At 33.5% G+C, this 14947-nt stretch overlaps 1 protein-coding gene across 1 annotated transcript; it reads right to left on the bottom strand.

Annotated features, from left to right (window-relative positions):
• Positions 1 to 377: 377 nt before the first annotated feature.
• LOC109135229 (uncharacterized mitochondrial protein AtMg00810-like) lies at positions 378 to 1556 on the bottom strand. The gene has a single exon (XM_019249962.2). The coding sequence runs from the start codon at positions 1554 to 1556 to the stop codon at positions 378 to 380; it is 1179 nt and encodes a 392-aa protein (XP_019105507.2).
• Positions 1557 to 14947: the final 13391 nt, after the last annotated feature.

Here is a 14947-nt window from a genome sequence, read left to right as displayed (position 1 = left end):
TTTGTTAAGCATATAATTTATGTAAAATTGTTTTACCAATTTAGTACAACATACAACCTTAGCACAAACAGAGAACTACCTAGGTTTTACAATTGTGAGAAAGTATCCTATTAGAGATAGGATTTATCTTAAGTAGTATTTTATCTTATTAACAATTTATGAAGATTAACTTCATATGTTCAGAGAAATGATTGAGAGAAGAGAGAAGTAAAAATTTGTATTATTGTATTTCTTATTGTACAAAGAGAGAGAAAGATCAGAGCTCTATTTATACAAAGGTTTGTTAGATAGTTAGTTAGGAGTAATAACTATCTTGTAACAACCATAAGCTGATGTGGCTTATATTATTATCCACATCAGCATTACATGCTTTATTATTAAGCTCCAATACCCCCCCTCAAGTTGGAAGGGATAGTAGTAGACATTCCTAACTTGTGAAGAAGAACATTGAGCTGTTTAGAGGGAAGAATTTTAGTAAAGATATCAGCCAATTGTTTCTGAGTAGGAAGATAGGTGCGATGAATCAGACCTTCAAGAACTTTCTCTCTAGTGAAGTGACAATCAATCTTTATGTGTTTTGTCCTCTCATGGAAGACTGGATTCTTGGCTATGTGAAGAGTTGATTGGTTGTCACAGTGGAGAGTAACAGGCTTCAGATTAGTAATGCCCAGATCCTCTAACAACCTGACAGCCCAGGTTACTTCTGATGCAGCAGCTGCCATAGCTCTGTATTCAGCCTCAGAAGAAGACTTGGATACAATGCTTTGTTTCTTGGATTTCCAAGTAATAGGTGAACCACCAAAAAGAAGTATATAACCAGTGATGGATTGCCTAGAATCTGGACAAGCTGCCCAGTCAGAATCAGAGAAAGCTTGTAGGCATAAGTTGTCACTGGCTTTAAGCATGATGCCTTGACTAGCTGTGCAAGCAACATATCTAAGAGTATGAAGCAATGCATCATGATGGGATGTTCTTGGATTCTGCATGAATTGACTAAGATTCTGAACTGCATAGGCTAAGTCAGGCCTGCTTGTTGTAAGAAAATTAAGCTTCCCTACTAATGATCTGTAAGTAGAAGGATCATCCAGTAGGTCTCCAAGGTCAGCATGTAACTTAAGATTGATGGGAAGAGGAGTAGAAGCTTTCTTAGAAAGATCAAACTTGCAGAAAGAAAGAAGTTCCTTTGTAAACTTGCCTTGGCTTAACAAAATACCAGAATCTGTATAACCCACTTCTAGACCAAGGAAATAGTGCAACTGACCAAGATCCTTGATACTGAATTCATGATGCAAATTAACCTTAAGAGCCTCCATTTCAGCAAGATTATTACCAGTTACAAGTATGTCATCAACATACACTGCTGCAATACAGATATCTTCATGATGCTTCTTAATAAACAGACTATGATCATAGTGGGATTTCACAAAGCCTTGAGCAAGAAGAGAGTGAGAAAGCTTGTCATGCCATTGTCTAGAAGCCTGTTTAAGTCCATAGAGGGACTTAGTGAGTTTGCAAACAAGCTTATGTGGATTTGCCATTCCTTCAGGCACTCTCATGTAAACTTCTTCTTTTAAATCACCATGCAAGAAGGCATTATTCACATCTAGTTGAAATAATTGCTATTTCTTGCAAGCTGCCACAGCTATAATAGTTCAAACTGTGCTCATTTTAACCACTGGACTAAAGGTCTCTTCATAATCAATCCCATATTTTTGATTGAAACCTTTAGCAACTAAACGAGCTTTGCACCTCTCTAATTCACCATTAGCTTTGAGCTTAACTTTGTAGACCCATTTAGAACCAATTGGTTTCTTACCCTTTAGAAGTGGAACCAGATCCCAAGCGTTGTTTTTCTGTAAAGCTAAGAGTTCAGCAGACATAACATCAATCCATAAAGGATCAGTAGAGGCTTCAGAGTAATTAGAAGGTTCAGTTAAAGTACATGCTTGAGAGATGAAAACTTAATGTTCAAAAGGAAATATATGATAAGAAACAAAGTTACACCGGCCAGTAAGGAGAAGGTAGAGAAGAAGTGGAAAGACAATGATAGTCTTGTAGGTAAGAAGGAGGATGGTGTTGTCTGGTAGATTTTCTAGGAAGTGAAGAAGGTTCGGGTGTGGGGGAAGATGAGTAAGGAACAGCAATAGGTGTAGCAAGAGAAGAAGAGGAATCAGGTGAAGTGGTAGTAGAAGTAGAAGGGATGTGAGCAGGATAAGGAGAGGGAGAATCATGAGAAGGGAAAAATGTAGTTGGTGAAGAGAATTCAGGTGGGTCATGAAAGATTGGGGAAGAACTAGAAGGAAGATAGATGACATTTGTGTAGTTAGTTGTAGGTGTAGAATGTTTATGAAAAAGATGATATGGAAAGTGTCTTTCATGAAAGTAAACATCCCTTGTGACACTAACCTTGTTAGTGTCAATGTCAAGAACCTTATATCCCTTATGCTGATCAGAATAACCAATGAATACATAAGGTTGAGCTCTAGCATGAAGCTCAGATCTACTATGTTTAGAAGTAGAGACATAGCATAAACAACCAAAGGTTCGAAGATGGGAAAGATTAGCAGCTTTGCCATATAATCTGAAGTATGGAGTAGCATGATTAATTGCTTTCAGAGGCATCCTATTGATCAGATAAGAAGCACACATGACACAATATCCCCAAAATCTATCAGGCACTCTGGACTGAATGTATAAAGCCCTCGCAGTCTCCATAAGATGTTTGTGCTTACGTTCTACAACTCCATTTTGCTGAGGTGTATCACTACAACTTGTTTGAATGAGAATACCAAGATGATCATAAAGCTGTTTCATGTCACCTTCACACAATTCACCAGCATTATCTGATCTAATGCATTGCACATTTGTATTGAACTGAATCTGAACCATTTGCAGAAAATTCTTCATGACAAAAACACAATTAGATTTATATTTCAAGAAGTGTACCCATGTAAACCTGCTAAAATCATCTACTATGGTGAGGACTTTGTTACAACCAGAAGGTGTATTAACAGAGTGAGGACCCCAAACATCAAGGTGTAACAGTTCAAAAGGTTTAGTTGTTTTTATTGAGCTTCTAGGAAAAGGTACACGAGTTTGCTTTGCCTTGGGACAAACTTGACAAATGATGTCATGACAAGACTTAGGATCACAAGAAATAGGAAGAAAATGTAGTTTGTTAAAAGGCAAATGGCCTAATCTAAGGTGCCACAGCTTAGCATCATTAACAGTAGCTAGACAAGTCTTATTGTATGTAAGAGAAACAGCAGCAACTTTGGGAAAAACCTTGTGATCTTGAACATTATACAATCCAGCCTTGAGATTACCAAGATGAATCAACTTCTCGTTCTGAGAAACAAAGCATTTATCAAAAGTGAAATGTAATTCACAATTCATATCTTGGCATAACTTGTGCACAGAAATGAGATTGAACTTGAATTGAGGCACATGTAACACATTATGAAGTATAATGTCAGAAGTTAACATGACTGAACCAATGTGCTTTACTGGTATTTTACTTTCATCAGGAATAGTAACGAAATTTTCAGAATCATGTATAAGTCAGAGCAAATGTGGTCTGTTGCACCACTATCAAGTAACCATTTAGAGTCAGAGCAAGACAAGAAACATAGACTGTTACCCGCCATCATAGCTTGTGCTCCAGTGGTGGTTGATTGAGATTTAAGCATAGTGATAAGTTGATTATATTGATCCATAAAGAGGGAAAGACCAGGTGAATCATCAACATCCATAGCAATAGTTTCTTCATGAGTAGATACAGCAGCAACTCGTTTATCTTTGAACCCTTTGAAATTGGCTGGATAGCCATGAATTTTGAAGCACCTATCAACACTATGACCTGGAACCTCACAGTGAGTACAATAGTACTTGGAACCAGGTTTATCAACCTTAGTACGTCCATAACCTTTGAAAGGTTTCTTGAAATTGTTGCTGGTGGTCTTTACATTGTTTCCAAATGATCTATGTTCATAATATCTTCGTTTATCTGCTATAAAAGCCATGGACTCAGTTTGTGAAGAAGTGGTAGATGAAATTTCCTTGTGTTTCTCCTCCTTAGCAAACATCCTAAAAGATTCAATAACCTTAGGTAATTTCTGCATCATGAGCATGTTTCCTCGAATTATTGCAAACTGATCTGTCAACTTCATAATGAATTGAATGATCATTTTTTCTTGATGCCTTTCAAGAAGTCTCTTAGTTAAGTTGCAAGAGCATTTATTACAGGTACAATAAGGCAGAGGATTAGCCTCATCAATTGCATCCCAGACAGTCTTGATACTAGTAAAGAACTCAGACACAGATTGAGTTCCTTCTTGATGTATGTCAGCTAATTTTTGTTCTAATGCATAAATCTAAGCCAGAGAAGTGTAACCAAAAGGTTCTTCAAGGTCCAACCATATATCTCTAGCAGTTCTCATAAACATAACACTACTAGCTATGTTTTCATCAAGATTAAACAAAATCCAGGAGCAAACTAGATCATTGCATCTTGACCATGCTTTATATTCAACAGATATCTCATCAGCAGGAGGTTTGTGACTTCCATCTACAAAACCAACCTTATTCTTGGCTGAGAGAGTGAGCAACATGGCTCTTTTCCAATTAGTATATCCTTCACCATTAAATTTGAAGGAAACTAATTGAGCAGAATGTGAATTAGAGGGATGAATATAGTATGGACTATTCGGATCCTGATTTAAAGGCATATTAGATGATGTGTTTGTGCTTGAAGAAGTAGTCATTATGAACAGATTGAGGAACAAATGAAGAAAAGATGATGAAATTTTGAGAAACAAATGAAAAATGAATCTGATATTGAGAGTTTTAGGAAAATGTAAGATTGCTTGAAATTGGCCTGAAATTTCAGAAAGATTTCAACAATTATTACAAAATCAGCAAGATTAAAGAAGAAATTCTGTAATATACAAAGAATCTAGCGTGTGTGAATCAAAACAAGAAACACACCTTGATCAAAGAAATTTTGAGCTGAAATTCTTCTGATCACCTTTGAATTTGCAGAAAAAAGAATTTCAAAATCAATGCGGAAGATTCAGTGAAAATATGTCCTAGAATTCGATCATAGCTCTGATACCATGACAATTTATGAAGATTAACTTCATATGTTCAGAGAAATGAGAGAAATGATTGAGAGAAGAGAGAAGTAATAATTTGTATTATTGTATTTCTTACTGTACAAAGAGAGAGAAAGAGCTCTATTTATACAAAGGTTTGTTAGATAGTTAGTTAGGAGTAATAACTATCTTGTAACAACCATAAGCTGATGTGGCTTATATTATTATCCACATCAGCATTACATGCTTTATCATTAAGCTCCAATACTTATATTAACTAGATTAATTCAAATTAGTTCTTGGTCCTATAGGGTGTATATATATCGTTGAATTAAGGAATAGAAAGACGACATGACTTGATTAAAACTTAACATCATATCGTAGCCAAGGTTGGGTTTGAATTTATCTAGACCGCGATTATGGACAACTTACATGTGAGGGAGTGTGTTGCGCCCATGAACCACTCACACAATAAATAATTTTATGATACAGAGGTGTACTTCGTGAAAAAGGTTATGAGAAGCTGAAAGGGGAGCAACAAATTCTAAAATGGGACATAGTGGTGTGGAATAGGCTGAGTGTGCCAAAGCACACATTTATCTCTTGGTTGGCAATACAGGAAAAGTTTCAGACAACTTCCAATCTTGTTTAGTTTTGTGTTATTGCATCTGATACCTGCCTTATTTGTGGCAATCATAGTGAAACTCACCAACATTTGTATTTCAAGAATTTAGCTTCAATTTCTTGAAGATGCTTAAAGACTGGTTTAAGCTCTTGCATCAGACTGATGATATGCAACAATTGATCAGGATAATATATATACAACATATTAGAAAGTCAAATGTTAGGAAACGAGTGATGTTAGCTGGTTTACTGCCTTTATTTGGTCAGCTTGGAATTTAGTCTATTATTAGTGTGTCCCTAACATAGAGCAAGGGGTGAAGCAAATTAATATTAATACTAGAGCTAGGATACTAGCTGTAATGCCTCATAAGCTAAGTAGGAGATATCATGCTTAGTTTTTAAATATGTGACGATACATTGTATGTAGTTGCCTATATGGCTTGTTACCTGCCTGACGATACATTGTATTTAGTTTTTAAATAAGTTGATGAAGCACTTTTCTACAATCTTGTGATGCATATCTTACCACCTTACATATCCTCATTTGTATGGACTTCTCAGCAACATTTTCTCCTTGAGCTTTGGAGCACTTTTCTATATAATACACATTATCAGTTTATGATCAGTCAGAATTTCAGGACATCCTTTTTACGATGACTAGTTACGCCATATGCACGGTTTTTTATCGTTATTTTAGGGAAAATTTGCACAAAACCACCTTAAGTTTTCACTTATTTAGAAACTTCCACCTTTATGTTTTTTTTTCCCTAAATTTACACCTAAACTTTACAAAACCTTTATAAACTCCCACCACTTAACTGATATTTTGCCAAACTCCGTTAGTGGTGGGACCCACATCAGTTATTTCTTTGTTTTTCCCTCCAAGCAACTCACTTCCCTCATTCATCTCTACAAAAATGTTGTCTGGAACCCTGAAATTTACCCAGATTTCAAGAGAGATGAATGAAGAGAGAGAGAATTGGAAAAAAAAAGGAAAACTTAATGGTGGGAAGAGGAAGACGACATCATTTTTAGAGAGATGAATGAGGGAAGCGAGTTGATTGGAGGGAAAAACAAAAGAAATAACCAAAGTGGGTCCCACTACTAATGGAGTTTGGCAAAACCCGTTAAGTGGTGGGAGTTTATAAAGGTTTTGTAAAGTTTAGGTGGAAATTTAGGAAAAAAAAACATAAAAGTGGGAGTTTCTTAATCAGTGAAAACTTAAGGTGATTTTGTGCAAATTTTCCTTATTTTAGAGCCACAATTTTTCTCCAATTGCCTTTTTTTTTTTTAGAATTTTAACATTTTGGCTTACTCTTTTGCCAAAAATCCTTTTCTTCATCACCAATTTTGTCTCAATTGTTGCATTTGAAAATATTTTGGCCCCTTGGAGATCAAATAGTGGAGTAAAATGTGTTGTAAATATTAAATAAAAAATAATATTATTTTATCTGGTGGACGCCATTCATAAAATAAAACAAATAATGTATTTTATGCATAGATACATGGAAAAGACTTTTGGGAGGGGGAGCAAAGTTAACTTTCCTTTCTGAAATTTGAGGCAAAAAGGTAAAAGAGATAGAACAAATCAAAGAATCATATATATACAACTCGTTAATATATATAATATATATATTATATATATATATATATAATATATATATAATATATATAGGAATGAGATCTCGTGAAACTATCTTTAGGCTGAAAACTGAAAACAAGGGTAACTTTTAACCCCTTTAGGGTAACTTTTAACACTTTTAGGATAACTTTTGCCAGTTTTGGGGTAACTTTATTATATTAAGGGTAGTTGTATATATTTGAAGGATAACTTTATTTATTATAAGACTAAATATTACCACTTTTAGGATAATTTTACCTTTTTAGGCTAACTTTTAGCAATTTTAGGGTAATTTCAATATATTTCAAGGGTAACTTTATGCACTTTTAGGGTAATTATATTGCGTGTTTATGAAATCTTATGGTTCATTACTTGGATGTTGTTGCTTTCTCTGATGTAAACTGATAATTTTAATTTTCCTAATCTTTCGTTTCATGTGTATTGTCTACTTTTTACTTTTGGTGTTCTCTCTGTTATTTTTATCTTGTTCATTATGGTGTAGCATACTCTGTTTTTATTAGTTTCCAAAAATTGTTATTAGTTGCTGTATTAAAGCTCTTTGTTACCCCCTCTCACTACATATATTTGGCGAAATTCATACAACCTATTAGCTCAATTGGCAAAACATTGTGTAAGACACAACGATGTAGGTTCGAATCCTTCATAGGTTTAACTATAATCAAAGTTAAAATAAGTTACCCTTAAAATCTAAAAAGTTGTCCTAAAAATGGTAAAAGTTACCCTTAAAAGTGGTAATAGTTACTCTTATAATAAATAAAGTTACCCTTGAAATATATAGAACTACAAATTAATAAAGTTACCCTAAAACTGACAAAAGTTACCCTAAAAGTGTTAAAAGTTACCCAAAAGGGCTTAAAAGTTACCTTGTTTTCAGTTTTCAGATTAAGAGCTGTTTTCAGCGGATCCTACCCCTATTATAATATATATAATATATATATATTATATTATATATATATATATATATATATATATATAATATATATATATATATATATATTATATATATATATATATATATACATTAGTATGATTCTTCTTGGTAGATAAAATTAACAATTATGATGATGTTCGCTGGCTCATGACATAGGATTAGTACAATAATATTAAATACTCCAGTTAGCAAATGCATATGCTTTAAAGATGCTTACGTGTATATGTCACAATATCAGGCGCCGATATATAAATGGAGAAATAGATGCGACGTGGGTTTAGAATTAAAATATATGATAGAATTGCTACCTAGTTATTGTTAGCATCTGCATATGAAAAACGTGCTGCACATTGATAATTTACGAAATCAATGAAGTTAAATTTCAAACCTAACAGCGCCTATATATATATCTTTCAAAGAGATTATTTTCTCATCACGAAATGTCATACACATCACCGAGTAAGGTAGTTCGCACAGTGAGCTTGTTAGATGAATCCAACATCTATTTCTCTCATGTCTTTTCGGAAACAACGCTAAATCAGCAAGTTGGTGGTAGGAAAGTTTATGAAGATATTGATGTCGAAGCAGAGAAGTTCATTAAGAAAAGACATCAGAAGTTTGAGCTTAGCAAATGGATTGCTAAGTAATGTAATGTTGCCTAAATGTATATGTTATAGTTCTGCTTCTCTCCTACTGTTCCCTTAACCCAGTGGACGATCTTCATGATTATTTTTCTTTCCGGGTCGCAATATGAATACAAATATATAGCTTGAATTGTTGACTGCCATCTATTAAAGTTACCTTTTCTTATACTTGCTCTGTTTTCTTAATGGAGCGTAAGATATCGTTTTTTATACTATTCATGAACGACTTTGTTAAGTTATCTCACATCATTATATAAGAAAAAATGTAGATAGTCAATTAGGTCTGTTAAATTTGTCTCAATCCAAAAATTCAAAATATCAAATTTATATAAGTTTCACTTATACGCAATTAGAGATATTGACGTCCAAAAAATCGTCTCCACAAACATGAAAAACAAAATAGTATAATAAAAAAAGAGGTAAGTGCATATAACGCAAATTTTTCTAGACTGCTTTAGTGTTCTAAACTTTTTAATCTTTGGAAAACATAGGCTGTATTTTTGTCACACTAAATGAAGTTCAGCTAAAATTAATAGTTAAGAAGGTAATATGTGAAATTAATAAGATGCTAATGATAAAGAAAAGAACATGGAAGTTCTGGTATTTTACATGCTCGATACCAAGTAAGTAAGAATTGAACATTTGGCATTAATTCGAATGTATTTGGCATCTACAACTAGTAGTGTCAAAACAGCTTCTCAAATAGGTCATGGGTATACTCACAATGAACCAAGTCAGACCCAAACAAGCCAGGATTCTAATAAACAATTTGTGCCATAACTTGTATGAGTGTATCAGTTATCTAAGAAAGCCATGAAGATTGAACATTCGTGAAAGCTTGAAGAACTTGAAGATATGGAAGCTTAGATTTTGTTATACTCTTAATTATGTAATGTAAAGTATTGGAACCTTGTGTTAAACTTTGTGCTAAAATTAGAAATGTCAAATTAGAATGGTTATTTATTTTCTTAGAGCTAAGAAAATAGGTAAGCATATTAATTCCATATTTCTATATAAAAAGGGAATCTTAGTTTCAAAATTTAGATATCAAAGAAAACATTTATAAAAAAGATTTTATAAAAAACCGATTTAAATAAGAATTTATAAAAATAAAATCGATTTGAAAAAGGAAAAGGAAATTGTAAAAATCAATTTAAGAAAACAAGTTTGGAAAAGAATTTCGAAAAAAAGGAGTGTTGATAAAGTAAAAAGATAACAAATTTGGTTATCAAAGTTTTAGATAAACATTGATTTAAGAAAAAACTTATCTTTTTAGAGTTAAAGATAAAGATGAAGAAGATAAAGTTTGTTTTCTTAAAGGAAAAAGGTTTTATCTCTTAAATTAAGGGTGAAAGAAAACATATCTTTGAGAAGATTTTTGATCAGTCCATAAGCTATAAAATGGAATATAACTCAGTTTCGTAAGTCACATTTTCAGAGAATTAAATCGGAGATTTCGAGAGCTGAAAATTGTTTCCTGAGGCATATAGTATAGCACAGAGTTCCACTCAGCCTAGGTTTCTAAACAACGATTGTAACAATCCTCTATATGCTTGAATAAGAAGCATCCTTTTGAGGAATCATTCGTTCTGTAATTTTCATCATCATAGAGAGTAGCAACTTAGGGTTAAGTGTTGGGGAGCACTACTAGAGTTAGTAGTGGAGGAATCTTATTGTATCAAGAGATTGATATTATAGGATTCAAATAATAAAAGAATTTGGTTCGTGTGGATGTAGATCTCAGAGGTGAGATTGAACCACATTACATCTCGTGTTTGATCTATAATTTCATAGTTTGTTATGCTTTAGTTTTCGCAAAAATACGAATCGGAGAATTTCGAGCGAATAGCACAGTGCCATAATAGAGTTTTTGCGAAAAGCGATTAAATTTAGTCACTCAATTCAAACCCCCCCCCCCCTCTTCTTGAGTGTCACCTTGTGTTCCAACATTATTCCATTCTATTAGTCTAGGACGAACACTTAAGCAACTACAAGAGGGGGGGTGAATTGTAGTTGGAGAGATTTTCAAACTTTTTGCGGAAATAAAAGAATGATTAAGTAAGAAAAAATAATTGCATGAATTAAGAAAGAACTAGGAACACGAGATTTTTACAAGGAAAACTTCCTAGCCCAATAGGAAGAAAAACCATGACCACGAGGATTTTGACTCAATTCTCTTTAATAACTTTTAGGCCAAAAGACTCTCTTTTGTACAACCTAAACTTGGACCAACTCTGTTCCTCTAGGAACTACTTCCCTGTCAGCCTGTTCTCCCTGAACAGTTGACTTCTCCCTTGACTTTACTCAAAGTCTTTTCTCTTTCTCTCTTCTCTTTCTCTTTCTCTTTTCTCTCAAAATGATTACAGACTTAGATTCACTCGACCAATCTATAATACATCAATTTCTAAGAAGAAGAAAACCGAATGTACTTTCTCTAAGAATATTACATAAATTCTATAAGTATATTTGAGAACATTACAAAAACTCTATTTGTAGGACCTTTTTCTTCTTGAATTCTTCTCCACGATCTTCTCAAGCTCTTCTCCATTATCCCACGTAGCTTCAGCCACTTCTCCACAATATATCCGTTGATAATTCCGTTGGCAGTTGGCTTCCTCAAATGTAGCCACTTATCCACGTTCACACGCCTTAAAAATAGATGGTTGTTGTGGTTCCTAAAATGTAGGAACTACCTCAACGTTCTATTTTTAAGCGCATCCTTAGGTTAGTGATTTGCGGCTCCTAGATTGTAGGCAACCGAAAGATGTTGCACACACACTAACTCAACACAATATTATGGAACCTTAATATATTCAATTTTGCTACATCCATAATATTAAACGAATATCACAAATAAGTTATAAACAACTTAATTTTGATTAAACACGTAATCAATTCTTCATAAGTTATTTAATATGTTATTTGTAAATCTAAAGATAACTAAACTAATTAAAACTAGAAAGAATAAATCACAGAAAATAGAATAAACAAAAACATAAAAATAAATCTAAGACATATAAAAATTACTTCTAACATAATAAACTAAAAACCGAATTAATAAACTAAAATCATGTAAAAGTTAATTATTAATTATATGTCATTATGAAAATAGTGAAATAACACATTCTATTAGTAGAAGTCCTGATTGGAAGAAGCTTTTTATGGCATTGAGAACGTGGGACCCAATCAAAGACCAATGTGCTTTGAAGAATTCAGCTGAAGAGCCAGCAGAACCAGGGGATTTATTATGGCTGATATCAAACATGGCATCTTGGATTTCGTGGTCGTGGAAAGGAGCAATCAATCCAACTATTGAGCGGGTAAAAGTTGTGGTAAGGCCACACAGTATAACTAAAAATCAATATCAGCACTATGAAGCAGATTGCAATTGCAGGGAGGAGTCAACAGCATATAAAGATCGCAAATGTTCCACAACTAGGTTAGCAATATCCTGTTGGTTATCCCACCATTCTTGGCTAGTATCCAGAAGCATATAAATATAGTTATTCTTTCGGTGTCGTCTCATAATATGAAAGAAGAGCTTAGATAGGAGATCCCCATGCATTAGCTGATTATCCTTTACTCGTTTAGACCAATAGGAGAAAGCAAGTTGTGCTTCTTGTAAAACCTGCTGGCACTGGGACATGAGATGATTGACATGGTGAAGGGAGGTGAGGTTACAACCAAAGGAGGATAGTTGTTCAGACAAACAGCGCCAGTTAATTCCCTAAAAGAGACGACTATCAATGAACCATTTCTTAAGCCGATGTTGAAGTAGATGTAGACGACACAAACATGCATAGAAGAGCCGCTCCGAATATCTTTAAGATTGACGGAGTGTTTCCAATTTGTGAATTCTTCACATCCTCTAATCATTGTGTCACCACCCAACTTATCACTATAATTATCAACTTAATTAATATTACCGATGATTAAGTAGTTGTGTTGGAACCCTAGGGAACACTCAAGAAGGGGGGGTTGAATTGAGTGGTGAAATCTAATCGATTTTCGCAAAAATCCTTTTGTGGCTCAGTGCCTGGCACTGTGCCAAACACTCGTAAATCGCTGTTTTGAGTTTTTGCGAATAATACACTAAAAGTATTAGATTTGACACGTAAACACAGGATATAACGTGGTTCAATCTCACCTCTGAGATCTACGTCCACAAGAAACAAAACTCTTTATTTCTTTGAATCCTAAAATATCAAATCTTGATACAATAAATTCCCCTACTACTAACCCTAGTAATGACTCCCAACACTTAACTCTAAGTGTTGACACTCTCTATAATGTTAAAGTTACAAAGAAAGAACGATCCTTAATGATGTGCTTCTTAGTCAAGCAAATAGAGGACAATTACAATTGTAAAATAGTAACTTAAATCTAACTCGCTCAGTGCCGGAGGAAATAGTTTTCAGCTTTTAATAGACTCGATTTTTTTTCTCTGAAAACGTGAGATTTAAAAGTGAATTATGATTCCCTTTTATAGGACTTGGTTGGACGAAAATCATTAAAAATATCTTTATCTTTTAATCCTTGATTTAAGGGATAAAACTTTATCTTTTTCTATCTTTATCTTTTAAACTAAAAAGATAAGTTTTCCATATTAGATTTTCTTTTAACTCAAAGTCTGTTTATATCTAAAAGTATTTTCCAAATCCTTTTAGAAAATCTGAAAACATGTTTTATAAAACTCTTTTTATAAAAATCTTTTTTTTAAAACACGTTTTTATCAAAACCGATTTTTATTAAAATCTTTTTCAAAAACTCTTTTTATCAAAACTGATTTTATTAAAATCTTTTCAAAAACTCTGTTTTTTCAAAACCTGATTTTTATTAAAATCTTTTTCAAAAACTCGTTTTCCTTAATCCCTTTTATTTCTGATTTCGAAAACTATTTCCTTTTATATAGTATATAATTTTAATATAATTATTTACTTTCTTAACTCAAAGAAAATAATAATTATATAACTTTATATTTCTAATTTAGCACATAGCATATCACTAAGTTAGAGCATATTACATTTTAATCTAAAGTAACTATTCTAAGAAATTATAAACTAGAACTTCATTCTTGATTCTTCTTTTCTTCAAAGTCTTCGTTTATCAATTTATTTCTTCATGCATCTGTTGCAACTGTTACATACTTTCATGCTACAATATATTATATTAATTTCATCATCAAAACATAACATGTGCATAAAACATAACATGTCATGCACAACAAATTCCCCCTTTTTGATGATGACAAACCATGAATATAATATTGTTAAATAAACATTTGTTCCCCTTAAAGTATGCATATTGACTTTTGTTCCCCCTCAAACAATGCATGGATTGATTATTGACCCTTTTAGAACCTATCCGTACATCAGATTAATAGCTTTCAATTATTCACTTGTCCCCACATGCTCATTTATATTTTATTCACATTATCTCAACCTAGGATATCATCATGATTCTAGTCAATATTATATGCTTTCTTTTCCCCCTTTTGTCATTCTCAAAAAGTAGCAAAAAGACAAACAAGCATGCACATAGTCAGAATATATCCAAAATAATCCAATAGCTCAACTAAGTGAGCTAGTGATGCTGGTGCTACAACCACACACCATTTCACAATCATCAGAAATATCCAAAGAAACATCCAAAAGTACCAAAATAGTTTAACAAAAACTACAAGTTATCGAAAAAAAAAACTACAAAGCATCATCAAAAGTTCAAAGGAGGACTATGAAGGGTTTAGGGTTTTGACATGAGCTGGCGGTGTCTTTGTGCAGCAATGGTGTCACTGGCACGTTGACGGGCTGAAATCTGCTGCAACTGTCTCCGCATCTCGCGCACCTCTTCCCCGAGCTTCAAACAACCTACGCAAGCCTCCTTAGGAACACATCCCCGAAAATCCTTCTTGACCAATTCACCATTCAGAACACATAAGTCCATCTTGTTGAGCATCCAAGCACTCATAACATTAGTACAGGTGACCCCCTTAGTGTGTGGACAAATCACATCA

The sequence above is a fragment of the Beta vulgaris genome, chromosome 6 (genome assembly GCF_026745355.1).
Source record: "Beta vulgaris subsp. vulgaris cultivar EL10 chromosome 6, EL10.2, whole genome shotgun sequence".
NCBI lineage: Eukaryota > Viridiplantae > Streptophyta > Magnoliopsida > Caryophyllales > Amaranthaceae > Beta > Beta vulgaris.
The sequence above is the reverse complement of the archived record's forward strand: the minus strand, read 5'-3'. Positions and strand labels throughout refer to the sequence as shown.